This window comes from Nelusetta ayraudi, unplaced genomic scaffold (genome assembly GCF_046127955.1).
Source record: "Nelusetta ayraudi isolate G7.1 ecotype Tasmania unplaced genomic scaffold, CSIRO-AGI_Nayr_v1 ptg000027l, whole genome shotgun sequence".
NCBI lineage: Eukaryota > Metazoa > Chordata > Actinopteri > Tetraodontiformes > Monacanthidae > Nelusetta > Nelusetta ayraudi.
Window position 1 is genome coordinate 2,845,761 of NW_027466077.1, and position 19,521 is coordinate 2,865,281.

General features: G+C 50.0%; 1 protein-coding gene across 1 annotated transcript in view; it reads right to left on the reverse strand.

The window, feature by feature from the left end:
* The window catches only part of snd1 (staphylococcal nuclease and tudor domain containing 1), a 158,418-nt gene that overhangs the window by 36,244 nt on the left and 102,653 nt on the right, over window positions 1–19,521 (reverse strand). The window contains exon 17 of the mRNA XM_076030099.1: window positions 16,558–16,746. Coding sequence (XP_075886214.1) covers window positions 16,558–16,746 — 189 coding nt within the window. The remainder of the gene's footprint in view (window positions 1–16,557; window positions 16,747–19,521) is intronic.

The following is a 19,521-nucleotide window of genomic DNA, read 5'->3' on the forward strand; positions in this document are numbered from 1 at the left end:
AAAGTCTCATAAAAGCTGTGTGAAAATATAAGAGTGATTTCATTAAACCGACCGTGTCAAATAGTCATGGGTCGTATTGGACCGTTTAAGAGCCGTGGAACCTCAAGTTGATCGTTTCTGGCTACTTCATTTGCTCCAAAGTCATTTTCTCATCACTTTCTCAACCGTTAATGTGAAGTGAAGTGCAGACTAAAGAAAGAAGAGAGACAAAATAAATCAATACTGGCTTCTCCTGGCGACCTGGAGAAAGACAAAGAGTGACCAGTTTACACATGAATTTTTGAAACATGTCGCTTCTCTTCCCGGCTGAGGCGTTTGGAGCATCGTGTCAGGAAAAAACCTGCAGCACAGAACACAGGTGGTGCTGCGGTGAGTGACAGGTGGGCTAGCGGGGGTCTCCACTATCGACCGTGGGCGACACGACGGACCAGAGGTCTTCTTAACAACCCCAACGTAGCGAGGGAGGAATAAAAAAAAGAAAGACCCCGTCGGCTCTATTGATCTGGACGGTGGGGTTGAGTGACAGGTGTCAGGGTGGCCTGATCATCCCGCTGCAGTAAAGTGAAGGGACATAAACCCGATGTCTGACCCCAGCAGAGCCGCCCAGGAGGTTAAGAGGGGTTGTTGATGGGACATTAACCCTGACGGCACCCCCCCACCCTCTACTGGTAGGGGGGAGGCGGTGCCACTGGTGTGGGAACCAATGATTTACAGGCTCGGCGGTCGTCCTCGTCCTCACACGTCACGCACGGCCGCCCTCGCGTCGTAAAGCACTCGGACGGAGCGACGGCCAAACCAAAAGGTGTGCGCACGGCGGCGGCTCGGCGGCGGTTGCGGCGGCCTTGGGAGCAATTGGTCCCGGTTGAGCTACGATGCCGCGGCGGCGGCGGCGGCAGCGACATCAACTCCCCGCCCGCGTCGAGGCTAATACAGCACGACGGCTTGCGCCGCCTGCAAGGCCACACATGACGACGCGGTAACAAAACATGTCAGCCGCAAAAAAACACGACGGTCTGACAGGCTCGCAAAAAGGCTGTAATTGGTGCGACACATCAGACGCACAGGGGAAATTTCACAGGCCTGTTTTTTTCTTTTTTTTTTCTCTTAGTAACATTAGGTTTAGAGCCCGAGTGAAATTTCTGTTGTGAAGGGTATGAAGCAGTCACAACCTGCTAATATATTTATACTTTTTTTTTAATTTGGCAATGGTGACTGTTAACACCCACGACTGACAGCAAAAAAGGGCTAGTCAATTTTTTTTTTCCTTTGGAATTTCCTAGAAATAAATTGTATGTACATTTGTGCTCTCCACATTTTTCATTTCAAGCTAGAGTCTGAGGTGGTGGTGTGGGGGGGTTGGTGGTGGTGGAAGGATGAGTCTCTCAGATGTGGTTACTTAGAAAATAAATTATGCATTAAAACCGCACAGGTGGCGCAGGACAGGCTTCTGGGGGCGAAGGCAGGCAAGCGAGCAGCTGGGGAATTCGTAACAGAAACAAGGGAGGAGAGAGAGAGCGAGCGAGAGAGAGAGCGGGCGAGTGAAGAAATACTCTCAGGCTTCATATCACAGCCAACAGATGTTCCGCCGTGGCGGAGGCGGCGAGGCAGTGCCGCCGCGACTTCAGCAGCTAACTGGGCGAACGTTTCGGCCGCCAAAGGTCAGGAGCTCGCAAACGACACGGGCCGGGTTTCATACGCTTTTTTTTCTTCTTCTTCTTCTTCTTTCCCTAAATATTCAATTTTCAGTAAACGATCCACTCTTGACGCCTGTCTGGGCAGAGGGCGGTCTTTGTGAGTCACAAGGGCTCACCCAAAATTGAAATTTCACAGCCGCTCTGAGGGTTCACCGAAAGGAAAGCACATCATACCATGTATCTGTCAAAGGTCTAGTGGTAGAGTGTCTGCCCTGAGACTGGTAGGTTGAGGGTTCCATCCCCGGCCAGGTCATACCAAAGACTGTAGAAATAGTACCCGCTACCTCCCTGCTTGGCACTTAGTATTCAATTGGAATTGGATGACCCAATGACGAGTGTCCCCGCCCACAATGCAACAGTGAGCTAAAACCGGAATGCAACTATCCTGAGCTAGAATCGTCACACCCGAGTCATGCAAGTTACATACCAACATGTTTTGTTGGTGTTGTTGTTGGCTCTCATTGGTTACGTGGTTTTAGAAAACGTCAGCAGAACCTCCTTAGGCAAGCTGGAATTTCCGTTCTGGCCAAACCTTCACTTTAACGCGTCCTTTAAAAACACAGGTATGCGCTTATCTGCACCGTCCTGTCACGATGAAACGAGTCAAATTTAATAACTACTGACTAGGAGGTGCGGCGGAAGGGGGGGTGCGTGGACTGAAAGAGGGCACGGTGTTGCTATGGAAACAGCAAATGTGGGGAGCAAGCGCAAGTTGCAGTCGTGGGTGACGCGGACTCGCATAAAACCTGCACCTGTGCCGCCGTCCCTGCGTAGCGCCACCTTGTTCATCCGACACGGGGCACCAGGAGGCTGAGCAGAACTGGAGCAGAGATCACACACACACACACACACACACACACACACACACACACACACACACACACACACACACACACACACACACACACACACACACACACACACACACACACACACTCTCTCTCTCTCTCTCTCTCTCTCTCTCTCTCTCACACAATCGATCCCTAGAGGCAGAGGCTGCAGCACGCGGAGCCACGCGGCAAGTCATCCCGTATATCCTTGGCTGTTTCGAGTGTTTTTCTGTCCAGCGGCCATTAAAAGATGATCAAGAGGAGCAAGAAGCCGGCGGAACAAAGCAGGAAGCGGCGCTCGGGAACAAGGAGGCAATTAAAGCCTGACCAGGTGCAAGAGAGAGGAGAGGGAGTGGAGGTGGGGGGGAGGCACGTCACGGATACTCAATCTTCCCTGACTAAGGGTCAAGGGGAGAAAAGCAAAAATAAATAAATAAATAAATAAAAAACCGGCAACAGGGATAAGGAAGTAATTAAGGTTTGGCGGAAGGAAAATTTGTTTGCGATGCGTCTCGCTGACCTTGAAGCCAGAGGGAGAGGCTGCGAGTGAGATCTGAGCGGAGAGCAGATTGTTTTTGTTTGCTCTATTTGTTGTTTGTTGACGAGCACACCTACTGGTCCTGCATCGATTTTTAATAAGTACGACCGCAATGCTTCCCGACGAACCCCGTCACCCCCCCACCCATTTCTTTCTTCCCCTGCACCCTTTGTCCTTTGCGTTTATTCCGCGTCGATTCTGCTCTTCATCCCGACCTTGAGTTGGGAGCGCTCTGATTCCTTCTTAAAGAAAAAGACGCCAACGTGACTAAACACAGCGGACAAAAGCGGGCGGGAATTAGCAAGGGAGACGCAGTGGTGCGTCTCAGCCGCTCCCCTTAATCTTCTGTGCGCTTCTTCTTTCAAGCAGATTGGTGTCTGTGGAAGTCCGGCCCCGCCTCATCAGCGGGAATGACAAAAGAGTTAAAAAATAAAAAAAAAAGAGAGAAAAAAGTGGAGGAGGAAGAAGAGAAAATAAGGCCGAGGAGCCGGAGTGATTAAAGAAGAGGGGAACCCGGGCGTCACGACGTACAAGTGTGTGATTCAAAAGCAATTAATCAACTTTTTAATTAACAACCTATTCTGTCGCCACTGGGTTGCCATGGCGACCGCTTTCCCGGGTGACGCCGTCGTCGCCTTGTGTGCTCTCTCTCTCTGAACAATTCTTTCCCCTCCATTGTTCTAACGCTCCGGCCGTTCTGGCTGTGTGAGGGCGGTAATGTTGTAGTACGTGAGATTGGTCCTGGACTCCAGACCACTTTTTAAGGGTGTCGGTCTCGTCTCGGACTAAGAGGCGTTCTTACTCGGTCTAGTCTCAGCCTCAGACTGGCCGGACAAGATTTTTTTACATCCGACGGTGGGCGGAGTCTTTATTTATTATTTTTTTGGGAAGGAGTGGTGCAGGCCTAAAACTCAGATGGTGCCATTTAGCAGTTAGCAAGTAGTCGTTCACATTTATCATAGACGCTGCACTCTGACAACAGAGATTCATCGTTGTTGTGTTTACTTTCAGGAAGTGAAGCAGCGGCACCGCCAGCCGATGCTCCTCCGTGTCCCACCTGTGGGCCCCACCAGGCTTCAGAATAGCTGCCCTACATTGTTATGTAACAATGGCACGAGTGTCTCCAGCGCCATCCAGTCGAGCTGCTCTCAGGTCAAATTGTGGATCACAAGTATGAGATGGCTTGAGATGACTACTTCCACTTCCCTCACAAAATTAAAAAAAATAATAATGATCAAGTGCAAATGACAAACAAGGTGGAAGACGGTGTAGGGGGGGAAAAAGACAGGAGGTGAGAGAAGAATACAGTGGAACTGAGAGAGAGAGAGAGAGAGACTGGTACAAACAGCAGCAGAGTGATGACGAGAGCCTGTTTATGTAACCGTCTCTCCCTAAAGGCAAAAGAGAGCGGGAGAGAGAGCGGGATGGGGGTAGGGTTGGGGAGTACGTAAAATGTACAAAAACACACACAGCACACAAAAAAGGGAAGTGGCAGAGTGGTCCCATTCTCTAGATACAGAGTGTTTTCTGCCGGTTGGTAGGAGAGGACTGACCTGGATTGCAAAGTGACATAGTCGAGGATTCAGCTCAAATTCTGTCAGACTTGTGCGATGTGTTGAGGTGAGGCAAGGGGCGGGAACAGAATTCACGTCTGTCAGATGACGGATCGCTCGTCCCCATTCGCCAAACGCGTCTAATTCCCCCCGTTTGCATTGACCGATGAAGACGAAGCGTTGAGGCCACGCCTCCCTCATAGAGGATCCGAGGATAAAACACAGAGGCCGAGACCAAATCAACCCCACCCCCCACACCCATCCAAACACGTCCATACGTCTCTTCCCGCAGTGACACCGGCTCCAAGGTTGACAGCCCATGAAAGAGGAGCGGCTCGTTTTTCCATCAAGGGACACTGTTTTCTGAAGGCTTAACAAACATATTGACTGTCCTCTCACAAAGCGGTTGGGGGAAGCCATCCGTGTCTATAACTTAACTGGGGGGGTTGTGGTTGGAGGAGGGAGGCCAGATGTTTTACGGCGCCGAACCGGACTGCACGGTGTCAACGTCTGCGGAAAAGATCACCAACGCCACTTTTGTCGAAGGAGAGTTAAAAATAAATAAATAAATAAATAAATCAAACAAACACTCTGGGCTCATGTGACCCGGGAAGGAGGCGGGGAAAACCGCATCACAGCCACAGGAAAATGCAAATTGCACACGAGAATATAGGGCAACATATAGTACCTGGCTATTGTTCAGTCCCACAGGCATCCTACCCTCTTCCTTATGTGCCTGCCCTTGGTAGGGCGAGAGAGAGAGAGAGAGAGAGAGAGAGAGAGAGACTACTCTGACAGGGACAGTGGGGGGAGGAGAGGGAGGAGGAGGAAAAAACTGCCTCTTTGAATCATTGCACTTTGCATTCTCCTCACACACAGAAAGCATTAGCCAGCATGCAAGGTAAGAGGGGAATAATAAATAAAATGCCTAATTCAGCCGTGGGGGGAAGGGGCGGCAGAAAGAGAGAGAAGTTGAATTAAAGACGGGATGATGGGAAAAAAGAAAAATGGGGGATTATGGGATGAAGGTAGTGAAGCAGGAGCAAATGAACGAGCGGAGGTAGAAAATGCTGAGCGCTCCGGTCGAGTCGGTGGGTGGTGGTGGTGGGGGAGTAACTTAAGAAAAGCCGGTGAATAAAAGAGGCGGCGGCGGGAGATGGATGGACGGAAAGAAGCAAATGCACTTAGGAATGGAATTGGCTGCTCAACCAAGACCAAGCGGGTGGACGACTCTGTCTGGGGGCAGGTAATAAAGAGCCCAGAGGAGGCTGCAGCTACACCCTGCCGAGACCCCAGACTCAGAGGAGCCCTGGGAGTAGAGGAGGAGGAAGAGGAAGATGAGGAGGAGGAAGAAGAGGAAGATGAGGAGGAGGAAGAGGTGGAGGAGGAAGAGGAAGATGAAGATGAGTTGGAGGAAGAAGAGGAAGATGAGGAGGAGGAAGAGGAAGAGGTGGAGGAGGAAGGGCAGGCTGAGAAGAGGAAGAAGAGAAGGACGAGATGGAGGAAGAGGAAGAAGAGGAGGAGGTCGTGTCAGAGGTCCAGCTAATGCCTAATAAAGAAGCAGGACTCGTTATGTATGAGTGTGTGTGTGTGTGTGTGTGTGTGTGTGTGTGTGTGTGTGTGTGTGAGAGTGTGTGTGTGTGTGTGTGTGTGTGTGTGCGTGCACGCGTGTCGGGTGGGTAGGATGGGAGGAGAACAGGAGCAACATGAACATTTAAATGGTGCCCTGGGGAAACAAATATCCAGGTTTTCATATGACAGCAGCAGTGCGGCAGTGAGGAGGGGGAGGAGGGGGTGGGGCATGGCGGGGTGGGGCGGGGGGGGGCAGCGACTGTGTCAGCGACCCACATTAAAGGGAGCAGAGTGTGGCTCCGAGCAGGTGCACTAAAACGAGTGTGCGCGGGTGACGCTGCTTCTCGTTTTCTGCAGGGAGGGGGAGGTGGGTCAAGCACGGGTCAAAGGTCATCCAAGCAGAGCGGAAGATGTCATGGTTTGAAAACTGTCCTCCACATTGCTTCGAGCGAGAGCAATGTGGAGGACGTCCTGCTTGACGTGGACGACGTCTATTTCACCGTATACTCCCAATACATGACCTGGATTCATTGACAGCTGCAGGAGGAAGCAGCAGCCTTTGCAGCAACAGGAAAACAGGAAAAGTAGCCATAATAATAATAATAATAATAATAATAATAATAATAATAATGATAAAAGTAAATATTCCATGCAGTTCTGCAGTCCAGGGGTCAAAAGTGTCCACAGCCACAGCCTGTTTTCACACACACACACACACACACACACACACACACACACACACACACACACACACACACACACACACACACACACACACACACACACACACACACACACACACAGGGTGCTGGAGGTAGGACGCAGTCTGCCACAACCGGTCAGCAGCAGGCAAGCCGAGTGGAAAAGTGTCTTCTTACAGTGTCCCAGAAGGGACAAACCAGAGGGGGGTGTGGGAGGGGTGGGGGCGGGGGGAGGAAGAGGAAGAGGAAGAGGAGGGGGGAGATAAGAAAAAAAAGGAGGAGAACAAATAATATGCGAGCTCAACTCGACAGTCAGTGCGTGTCCTTCACACTCACTTTCGTTGGCTTTGATGGGGAAGGAAAGTGGGGCAGGGAGGGGAGGGGGGAGGAGGAATAGGAAGCCCCCCACATTAAGAGGAAGGGGGGAGGAGAAGAGGGGCGAAAGGGGGAGAAGCGGGAGGGGGTGTGTCTGTTTTCCCTCCTGCGGGTGGCGGAGCCGAGGACGCGCTAATCAGCCGTAACGCAGCGCACTGTGTCATACCGCATCACACTCTCTCTCTCTCTACCCCCCTCCCTCCCTCCCTCTCTCTCTTGCCAGCCTCTCACCTCCTTCTCACCCTCCCCCTCCCCCGTCGGCCTCACCCACCCGTTTCCCACAGACGGAGGGAGATGGAGGGAGGACTGCTGGGCGGGAGTTTTCCTCCCCGCCCCCGCGGTGGCTGATGAGCCGGAGGAGGAAACCTTGAACCTGTCCCCCCTGCAGCCCCCACTTCCTGCCAGAATCATCATGCATGTGACCTCGGGGGGGGGGGGGGCAAGGCCAAGGACGAAGAAGAAGAAGAAAAAAAAAAGACACAGCGAGCGAACGTGCACGCAGCCTCACGTATATCACAAATCAACGGCAGCAGCAGTTTAACTGCTGAGCTGCTGCTGCTGCTGCTGCTGCAAACAAAAGAGGCCGACTTCCTGTTTTTATGCTTCATCAAGTAGAATTCATCAGCTTGTGTGTGTGCGCGGGCGTGCGCGCTCCTCGTCACTGTCCCCACCACGTCCTTGTGACTGGATGCATTTTTCAGACGACATTTTCAAAGTCAGCGTGTCTAATCCTGCGACTCCCATTCATATATAATTTAGCGGGCGGAAGGTGAGACTGCTGAGGCGGCCTCGCCTCAGCGAGCGCGCCTGCCTCCTCGCCTGCTTTTTTTCTTTAAAAAAAAAAAAAAAAAGAAGAAAAAAAAAAACAAGCTTATTTGCCTTTGAAAGACTCGCTTCACGTGCCACTTTTGCAGGTTTGTGCGCGCAAACGCATCAGCGTCAGACCGGGGGCGGGGGGTAAGAGAGCAAAATAGAGAGAAAAAAAACAGTATTAAAAAATAAATAAGGTTTGCATGCGCATTGGGGGAGACGGCGAGTGGAGACGACAGACTGCTGAGTCCGCAGCTCGGAAACGTGGGGGGGAAAAGTCGGGAGAAAGACACACATGCACGCACGCACGCACACGCACACACACACACACACACGCGCGCACACACGCGCGCGCACACACACACACACACACACACACACACACACACACACACACACACACACACACACACACACACACACACACACACACACACACACCAGAGAGTCCGCTGATCTCTTCTTCTGTCTCTGTGCCTCAGGGAAAACTGAGGGTCCGGCCTTCCCATCCCGAGGAGGTGGGGGTTGGGGAGGGGGGCGGGGCGTGTACATCTGTATTTGTATTGTCGCTGCGCACATGCTGAAAGCATGTATGAGTAAACAGGGAAAAGACAGCATGGTGTGTGTGTGTGTGTCTGCGCATCCCTCCATCTGCAACCATGTGTGTGTGCCTGCGCTGGGAATCGCATTATGTAATCTTGGAGACGTACGGTGGGTGTGGGGGGGATGAGAGAGAGAGAGAGACAGAGAGAGAGAGAGAGAGAGAAAAAGTCCCCGTCAGCTCTTTGCTTTTGTACGGCCGCCGCTTCCCTTTGTGCGCGCACAGCTGAGGAGAGGGAGGGAAGAGAGGGCGGCCGCAGCGAACCTGTGCAATGCAGAAAGAGGCGCGCAAACAGCGCAAGTGTGTCGGACAAAGGGAAAGAAAATGGTACACAGCCCCGGACAGCGCGTGCGCAAATATTGTCGACGAGGAAAAAAGAAAAAAAGACAAAGACGCAGGCAGGGGCAGCACGCAAAACGGCGCCCAGTGACATCAGCGCAGCGCTCGTCTATTTTTCCCCCCGGAGACGAGAGGTCGCGCACGGGTCACCTCACGCATCGTGGCCGCCCTGCGGGCAGCGATGTCCCCTCGCTGTGGTCCCGCTGTCCTCGTCGCACATGCCGACGCCAAACCACCGCCGCCATTGTCAAAAACGACGGCAAAAAGCCTCAGAAAGTTGCTGTCGTCGTCGTCATTGTCGCTGCTGCACAGTAGCAGCAGCTGGGTTTATAGATGGACTGGGCATCTTCTACACAAATCCTTTTTTTATGTTCATTACCTTACATTTCATGTAAGGCAGGGCGATTATTTAAAAAAAAGAAATAAGATTAGTCTACCAAGTATTACCAAGATTTCCCTAAAAAAATTTTTTTTCGATGAACACAAACAAAGAGAGAAGGCGAGAAGGCGTCTCATTGCAATCTCCTGCATATGTGTGTATGACACATGCACACACCTGTAACATTCACGCGAAGTACTTCTCTGTACTGCATAATTGGCAGTACTTAGCAGACTTGCACGTAATAGTGGCAAATAGTACATAGTTCAGAGAGGCGACTTCTACACATCATTGTGGTCCCAGGCTTGTGCAAAGCAAAGACACAGTCGTATGGAATCCAGAGACCAATGCATTGAAACGTCTTTGGCGTTAAATGAACTTAAAAAAGAGGCTCCGCTGCGTTAGCCACATTTGTTATTATCAGCTTAAGACTGGGACACGCTGCCGCTCGGCCCCCTCCGCCACAGAGGCCATGCTTAAGCCCCGCTGTGTTCTGTTATTAAATCATGTTTCTTCGTGGGAAGGGGGGCCGGGTGTGGGGAGTTTGACCCCATCATCTACGGCGGTGCCAGCCGGCCGGCACACAAAATGCCAAAACGAACGGCGGGTGTCCAGGTTCAGACCGCAGCAGCAGATAAATGGCCGCCGCTCCCGGTGTCTCGGACACACAAAGAAAGAGGATTTGACCAAAGTGGGGAGAGCTGCGGCACTGCGGCGCCATGACTCATCAAATTGCACTAACGTGCTCGCCACTCCTCACAGCTACGGCAGCGTTGCGGTGAGCCAACGCGACAGCAACTGCCAGAAACAAAGAAATAACTAAGATGTGGCCTTATCTAATTACTGTGCTGACGACATGTTGAACATTTCAATTAAAAAAAAGGGCCAATCTTGCATTTTTTAAGACTCTTGATGTTCCACATTCAGCTAAAAGCAGGCATAACACAGCAAATATATGCTGTGTTTCCATTACCCCTAGAAACCTAACCAAAACCTAAATATCGCAATTAAAAAAAACTGGTCAGGGAAACAACTGAACTTGGAAACAACTCTCAAATATCACTAAAAGGTTTTGACGCTCTCATGAGGTGGTTTATCAGAAGTATCAATATATAGGTATATCGCAAAAGTGTCATGGAGACACTTTCGCATTTATACATCAGCGGACATGATGTACGGGGTCACATGACCAGTTCACTTCAGGTGAAAATGGCACGTTATGTATGTTTGGAAGAGAAAAATATCACAAAGATTCTTGACAGCAAACAACTGAAATAGCTGCTCCAAAAAGCAAAATGTTTTGTACTTCCATCCTCCTCAAAGTGGCGTCTCTAGCAGGATGAGATTTTACGAGAATTTCAGCTTCTTCACTTCACACCATTCAATGGAAACGCCTGAAAATCGCAATTGCACTTTGTCAAAGTTTTAGAAATATCACTTCTTTTCGCGAAAATCTTCCCGATGTCACCATCGGGGGTGAGAGACTCCCAACAACATAACTCCGCAGTAGTTCGGCTAATGGCAGGAGCTTCACAGGGCAAGTCACATGACCGCTGGCCGGTCCGAGCTGCTGCCGTGACACTGGTTACAGCGACTCAGCACTTCTCTGATCTCTCGACACCTGCATTATGCATGACGTGCAGGACACATGGCGTGCAGGATGCATGCGGCGTGCGTTTCCTCAAAGTCTCCAGCAGAAGAAGTCCAGACTCATTAAATCACGGACAGGGCATTTTATTTCCCGGAGTTGGCACTATGTGACCAGACAAAGCGCCTCCACTTCCTCCTTATCTCGAGTTTAGCCATTTAAAAAGTGCCGGCCGGCTACAGACCACGGCCAAAATAGTTCCGGGAGCCATGGAGGGAGTTTAAATGAGCCGAGCCGTGTGAGGAAATATTATAAAGGGATCGCCGCTGCTTCTCTCTGAACATTTGAAACCTGCGGTGAGGGGAGCGAGCCCCACACACACCCACAACCGGATGGAGCAAATTATTTGAAACAAATAAAGAGGTGGTGGGGGGGGGCGCTTTGAGGGAGACTTTAGTAATGACACGTTATCAAAGAAACGCTTCCTGCCATTACCTGACTCCGTTCGTCACGAAGTGGCTTTCATCTGCTCGCAGGCCACAGAAGCTCCATTTTTCAAAGTGACCAGGAAGCCGGAGGATGAAACAGACTTTTTATTGTGTGGGAGAGAGGGAGTGTGTGTGTGTCTGTCTGTCTGTCTCTGTGTGTGTGTGTGTGTGAAGTTGAAACGGAGTAAAATGCGAAAGCGCGGCGTCAAACAGATCCCCGAATCGCTCGCTCTGTGAATTTTCCGACCTTTGCCACGGCACTTCAGACGAACGTCCTCCCCAAGTGAGGCTTTTTTTGTTTGCTTTCACTAAGAAAACAAAAGTGTAATTTCACTCTAAGGTGGAATTGCCGCCGTTTAGCCGTTAATGAGCAATCAATTGCTACCGCTGGACCTGGGTGTTTTTTTTTTCTGCTTCTTCCGCTTCAAAAATCATATTCTGCTTGATAAATTAGATTGCGTTGCTGCAGCAACAACACACGTGCATCAGATCCTCCTGCCTTCGCTGAACGCTCCTGGGAATCAATTTTCCGCAAGGCATCGTGCAATTATGCATGGGGGAGGAGGGGGGAAAAAAGTAGCGGCAGTAATGATTTGGGGTTTGTTTGCAAGGACAGTCGTGCTGCTAACACTGAAACGGTTGAGGTGAAGCAGCGACAAAACGGAAAAAGGTGAAACTTTGGGATGAAGTCGGTGACGGACTGGGCTCAAATTGAAGTTTCTGTCACTGCTCATCACCGCTAGGAGCAGACCAAGAAAAACAACACTACGATATGAGGCACGACCAACCTCCACCTCCCACCCACCCAGTGAGGAGAACTGGTTCCTGCAGGCCGTCATCAGACACCACCAGGCTGTTTGCGCCGCTGAAAAGGCCCAATTACCGAGATTCGACCGCAGCGTGTTCGTGCTTAGCCAGGTGTGCGACGTGCCGACCAGCCACAAGTCAATTCCGCTGGGAAAAAAAATCCAGCCGGAATGAATGACAAATCACTGCTGGTAGTTCTACTCGCTGAGCTACAGCCGCGAGGTTCTTCTCATTCTCGCAGAGCCAGTTGGCTGCTCGCAGAAGAACTCCAGGCCAGGGAACAAAACATTTGGCCATGCATTCGACTGTTATCCCTTCCTCCCTACCACCAGCAGATTCGAATCAGCTAAAAAAAAATTGAAAATATAGAAAATGTGGGAGAGAAATGTTCCCCCCCGAGGAGCCGTCGCGCAGATATTGCGATAACGAGGGAGGGACAGATGGACGGACAGATGGACGGACCAGAAAACGCAACGCTCGCGGCCACGGCGCCCACCAGCAGCGAACCCTGGCGATAACAGTCGGCCGGTCGGGGGTGCCGAGGAGGTCGGCTCTGGGTGTCACAGGCTCTACTCGCAAAGCCTCGGAATTGTGACGTGTCATTATTTGTTTTTGTTTGTTTTGTTTTTTTTTAATTTGGCATGACGCGCCTCCCAGCATCAGCTTGGTTGGAGTGACTCACGCCTTGAAATTAGACTCTGGTGAGTCGAGAGTCGAATCAGCGGGACTTGCAACTCTGGATTCTACAGACAAAAAGAGGACAAACCAAGTCCTGGAGGAGGAGGAGGAGTTTTCCCATCTTTTCTTCTTCTGTTTTTTTTTTTTTACCTCATTTAAAACGGTACCAACAAGTCAGATGCCTCGGGTCGGGGCTGCAGCGGTGGAGAAGAGTCCTCTGCTGCTTCAGCAGCAGAGGGCGCGGCCACAGGTCATCTGAGAAAGCGATAATGAATAATGAAAGAAGAGCGAAGGATGAAGCGGGCTGAAGGGTAACGATGTGAGAAAACTGGGGGGGGGGGGGGGGGGGTCCAGGGGCACTGGTGACAGGAGAGTCCTGTCTGTTTTCACTGAACCTCTGGCCAAATCTCCAACTATGGCTGAGTATGAAGGTTATGTAATTCAAGAAACAGAGAAAAAAAATGCTTGCTCAACAGAAAAACCACTCTGGTTATTGGAGAGGGTTGATTTCAGAACTGGACCGCTAACTACTAGCAGGTCGTTCCTCTCTTCCAAAGATACCTTTAGAAGCAATAATAACAATAACAAGAGTCATCAGATTGGCAGACTGTTCGCTGTATACTAGTTTTTTTTTTGTTTTTTTTTCCAAGAATAATCTTTCTCTGCAATTATATCATTCACATTTTCGATCATTTCATTGAACTCTATAACTTATGCACAAGCAAATGTTTTTACAAACCGCAGCGGTCGCGACCGTCAGCCGGAGGGAGACACGGCGAACCGCATTTAAGAGATTTCAATAAAGAATCGTTTGACTGCGAGGGGCTCCGACTGGGAAGGCAGCTGCTGGAAAATGGATCAAAAATTCTGAAAGGAAGGAAGGACCTTTCCGCCCCCCCCTTTTTTTTAAAGGGCATTATAAAGCACGAAACCACAACATGATTATGTTCGCTCAGAACAAAATCATCTCTCCCGCTGGTCTCATTTACTTGGAAGTCGCTCCGACTAAGCAGTTTCACCGCTGCACAAAAGAAAGGAGAAAAAAATCCCTCTGGTTGTTTCCGGGGTCTCCGCTGGACCACCGAGGAAAGAAACAATAAAAACCTCACTTGATGATCTTAATGAGAGCGCGTGGGGGCACCACTGGGTGTGCAGCTGCGAGGAGGGAGAAGTGGGGTTGGGTTGGTGTGTGTGTGTGTGTGTGTGTGTGTGTAAGGGGGGTAATCAAGCTCCACCTCCGCTCAGCGTGCGCGCTGACAAAGACGAGGCGTGACTTCAAAAGCAAGGGGAAAAAAGAAGGCTAAGGGAAAAGAGGAGAAGAAAAAAAAAAACCCAACCTGCCAAGACATCAGCTTTCTTCCCCTCGCGATGCTCCCCGAGGGTTAATTAGGGCGAGAATCCCACCTCGCTCGGGCTTCCTGCTCGTGCGCTTTTTTTGCATTCGCTCTCACGTGCTGCGCGTTTCGCCGCCCTCCCCCCACGGCTCCGCCCCCTCCTGTCGCCTGTCCTCCGCCGGGCCTGCGGTCGTGGCCGATCGGTTCTGACGCTGCGGCGAGGGCAGGAAGCGGCCAGCGGAATCTACCGAGGTGTCGGGACTCGGCTTCCCTTCCCTTCGCCGCTGTCGTCAGATTGGATTGAACACGACAGGGTCGGCATGCTCGCGCCATCGCTGCGATAGGGCTGCAACTAACGATTGTTTTAGTTGTCGACTAATCTATCGATTATTTTTTCGATTAGTCGCGATTATCTTTATTTTCACCTCTTATTTTGGGCTTGTGTTTAACCTAACTTGCTTAAATCTTCTCACCTATGTTATACTGTTGAACTCTGACAACACATTTTTAAACCAATATATCAAAAATAATGACACACATCATATCGAATTAATATGCCCTAAATAACTCAGTTGATAAGTGATAAGTGAAAGAGTGTTACAATTCAGTATAAAGGTTAGTATTGGCAGGGGCTGTAATTCACTAATTATTGCCGTAAAGTAGCATTTACCTAAGTAAACTATCATTCGCTAAGCTAGCTTGTTCCTTGATTTTCCGACGTGAAAAAAACTATGATGTACTTGCGCCATAGGCTGATGATTAATTAACAAATAAGCATGTCATTCGAAAAACATCTACGAAATATCCATCCTCATTTCATTTGTAAACTTTTATTTTATTTTCTACGAAATATTCCTAACCTTCAGAAACATGGGGTCAGAGTTTTCAAGGCTTTTCAGAGAAGAAGCCGTTCTTCTTCTCGGTTTTTTGCAGGATGTAAACAACGAGCGACACTGCCACCCTCAGCTCTCAGTCCTGCACTGCAGGTACAGATGAGCATCGTAATCGGTTACGGCGACTAATCGTTGCAGCCCTCCGCTGAAATAGCCCAATTCCATTTTCTTCCCCCTGTAACTCCGTGACAGGTGGTCTCCATTCGCAGGGGAGATTTTTGAGGAGGAGACGGAAAAGAACGTGATCGATTCACTGAAGGAGGCGGTGAGGAACGCGGCCCGTTGTTCCTCCTCGCTCCGGCAATACATCACTTTTATATATGTGAGGAGGAGGCGGGTTCTTCTCCTTCTTCTTTCTTTTTTTTGGTCTTCTGAAGAGTCGGACGTGGATGGAGGGGAAGTGGATACAAAGTAGGAAGTGAGAGGAGGAGGAGGAAAGGAAGTGGGCGAGGGCGACAGCTGGTCGGGCTCTCCGTGCATCTGGCAGGACCTGACTGGTGGAGCGAGGGGCGGGGCCTGATTGGGATCGGCGCGGGAGAAGCCGTCATCCATCAAAACGACGCCCATGGAGGAAAATTTCAGGGGGTGGGGAGGCATAAAGTCCAGTTCCGCGGATATTCTCTGGCTTTTCTGCACATCACTGCGGCTACACAGAAGCTGCTACTGCTGGGTTTTTTGCCAACGGAGGTCAGAGTTCACGCTTCCAACAACCTGCGGCAGGCCGGCTGCGCTGAAATGTCTTTGACGAGGGCGGGAAAAGAGAGAAATCGAAAGAGAAGAGAAGAGGTGCGAGAAAGACTGGCCTTTAAACGTTGGTTGTGTGTGTGTGTGTGTGTGTGTGTAATGCCTTTTAATCTGTTAAGGTGAAAAAAGGGCTTTTAATAAAGTTGGATTACTGAATGGTCCAGTGTGTAAAACTTGGCTTGATTTATCATTTTTATATTGGTAAAAGCTTAATATACCGCCCACAAATCCATCAATAAAAGTGTACACTCACAGTACAATAAAAGTAATTTGGTTTTCCTACCCTCAGGACGGTTCATATATATCAGAATATACATAGAGCAGTCAGGGTCTTGCTAGTTAGCTGCCATCTTGCGCCGCCATTTTTTAAGGAAGCCCAGCTGACAGCGGTGCATGAAGCACGAATTGCAGAGTGCCAGGCGGGCTTCCTTAGAAATGTTACACACTAGACCTTTAAGGAGTCGACCGGCTTGGTTTGAGTGGAAGAAGGGAATAAACCGAGCAGCCAGGGCGTGCGTGCGTGTGTGCGTGCGTGCGTGTGTGCGTGCGCGTGCGCGTGCGCGTACGCGCGGCCAATCACACGCTCCACCCGGACAGCTTTAGACACTTTGAGTTATCTCGCGGCCCTCCTACCTTCTCCTTCCGCTGCCGACACGCCTCCTCCGCCGTGACCAGCGTCTTGTAGTAGGCGCTGCGCTCTGCCGTGAAGTGGACCTTGGACAGCGCGTTCTCCACCAGCGCCACCGACAGGTTGACGCCGTCGATGTGCAGCCAGCCGATGAAGTTGCCCGCCTTGTCCATGCTCTCCACCTCCACCTCCACCTGGAAACAGAGAGAGGGGGGGGGGGGAAGAGGCGGGTTAATACACTGTACAGCAAATTAGGTCGGAGATTTCATTCCAGCAATGAAGAGAGGGAGGGAGGGAGGCAGGGTGTGTGTATGTGTGTGTGTGTGTGTGTGTGTGTGTGGCGAGGGAGTTGGCCCAGCGAGGACACACCACTCTTTTTAAATAGACACATCAATGCAGCCCTATATGCTCAATATTGATCTGGCAGCCTGCATACACGCACACACACACACACTCACACTCAGTCACACACACACACACACACACAGATAGCACATCACTGCTCTCTAGCAGTTTTAAACCCAGATTTCAGCGTGAATTGTCCACCAAAAACGACGGCAACAACTTTGAGACAAAAACCTCAGTGAAGGAATTTTCATATTTGTTGAGCCCAACTTCTCCTCTTGCTCTGAAGTGAGCGACACTCTCGGTTTAAGACGCAAAATAATCTCTGCGGTTTATGTCGCAAACAATAAAAGTGTGCACGCGGTCCCGCGGCCACGCACAGGAAGTGGAAGTGGCTTCAAATTAATTTGAGGACCGCACTTCAACGTTAATTAAGACTAAACATCCCACCCCCTTTACTCACACGCGCACTTTTTTTTCTCCCTTTGCCACGTAAATCATTTTCAATTAGCCACGCATACGCAAGTCGCAACTCCCTTAAGTTAACAAATTGAGGCCAGCAGGAATGTGCGGCCCTGCTGACGCCGTCGGAAAAGAAAAAAAGATCTCGCAACATTTCCCACGACGGACTTTAACCAAATTCTGCCTATTCAGGCTAATTATCTATTCATTACATTTTGTTTCATAAGTGATGGACGAGTCGGGGAGGCGGCAGCGGGGATCAATTGATTTTTTTTTTTTTTTTTTTTTCTACTCTCCCTTCCAAGTCTTAACGCCTCAGTCAGCGGGAAAGTGAGAGGGCAGGTGTGGCGAGGAGATAGAGAGCAGCCGGGCGATTAAGACTCGCGGCGGCGACCACCAGGGAAATCTGAGCGGAATTAAGTTGGAAAAACTGCTCGGCCATGTTCCTAACTGCAGTAAAACGGCTTTTATTATTAATAAATGCATCAGGGGGGTTTTTCTCCCTCCCCGCTACGGAGCACAAAAAGTCGCCACAGGAAAACGACTGATTTGTGCGTTTGCTGCGCGTGATGAACAAAGAATCCTGGAGTCGACAAACAACAAACACGCAAAGAGTAAATGTCGGCCCGACCGCGACCCTGCCCGAACTTCTCTCTTTCTCTCTCTGCTGCCGTGTCAAACACTCAACCCCGTTTTTTAGCTCGCTTTTGTCTGTGAGCGCAGGAGCCGTTACGCAACCAGGCTATTAGCGCCACGCCGGCCTTCCCAAATGTCAAACGGGGGAAGTGGGCGAGCGCCGAAGAGAGGACGGAGCGGCTGCAGCCCACTTCGCCACCAGGACCGCCGCTGAGGCAGGCTCCAGAGGAAACACATAGACAAATAAATGAAAAAAGGTGAAACTTAGAGCAAAGAAATGGACTGTTAGCTGCAAATTTGCAGAGGTTATTTGTTACCATATCAGTGGATGACAATTAGAGAAGGAAATTTAATTTCAAACATCAAATTTCAAGGACGACTTTAAAACAAATGTGTATTTCTGTTGTTGGTGTTAAACCATGGGAAAAAAAAAAAAAAAATGAATTTCTCTCTCTGCAGCTGCTGCGGCCACGAGACGACGGGTCAGATCAATTAAAAAGGCCTCAGCCAAGAAAACACGCGAGCGTCCCGGAAGGACGAGATGGAAGTGAAGATGCGCCAAGTGTGACGAGAATGAAAATTGCCGGAATCAGCAATCGCGGTGTCGCGCTCCTTCCGCCGCGACGGAACAAATGAGCCCGCCGTCATCTCAGCCCATTTATAGAAAGGAACTTCATTTGCCACCTACGGCCGACCTTATGCGGAGGGAAATCAGGTCGCCGCCGGCGACACCACATTCCTCGGTCGCCGCGTCGCAGTGAACAGCCCTAACAAGGCCACGCTGATGGAAAAACACAATCACTGCCACATTTGCAAAACGCCTCAGTGTGTGTCCGAGACGTGACGTGAAATAAGTGATTTAATCGGATTGTTTTTGTGACCCAAAGGAACAGGAAGCAGAGACAAGATGAAAGGGGCTCGTGAAGTGCACAAATTAATTCACAGAAGGTGAATTGTTCTTCTGGTAAAATCAGATAAGCGCAGCCTGGTGAGGCCTTCATTTTAAGGGTTATAGAGTCACGCAGGTGAACCTGAAACAGCCTCATTACAATTGCCCTTTAATTGTCCTTTATGGTGGAAAAATGACTGCCAATGTTTTCTCAGTCCTGCCAGTCTGGAGGTGAGACGAGTCCGCCGACACTTCTGTTGGCGTCTGTGTGCTAAAACCCTTCTGTGTGATGTCATTAGGGGCACTGCCAGCTTGACGTTCGCTGCGTCCTCTGAGGGAGTAATTTTTTAAAATATTATTTATTATTACCAAACAGAGCAACTGTTTCAGCGAGAAGCTAAAACCGACAGTATTGTTTTTTATTTTAGCAGGGGGCTGTAACCAGAGGGCTAAATATGCTGCTTTACTGATTCACGCAGATTGAGGAAAATCACTCATAAAGTCTGGGGGAAAAATGAAGAGATGTAATACAGGGACACTAGTGTATAGCTTAATGTTTCGACCATAAATTCATTTTAATATTTGTTTTTAATTATCATCCTGCTTTTCAGCAACACCTTACTAACATGCTGCTGCT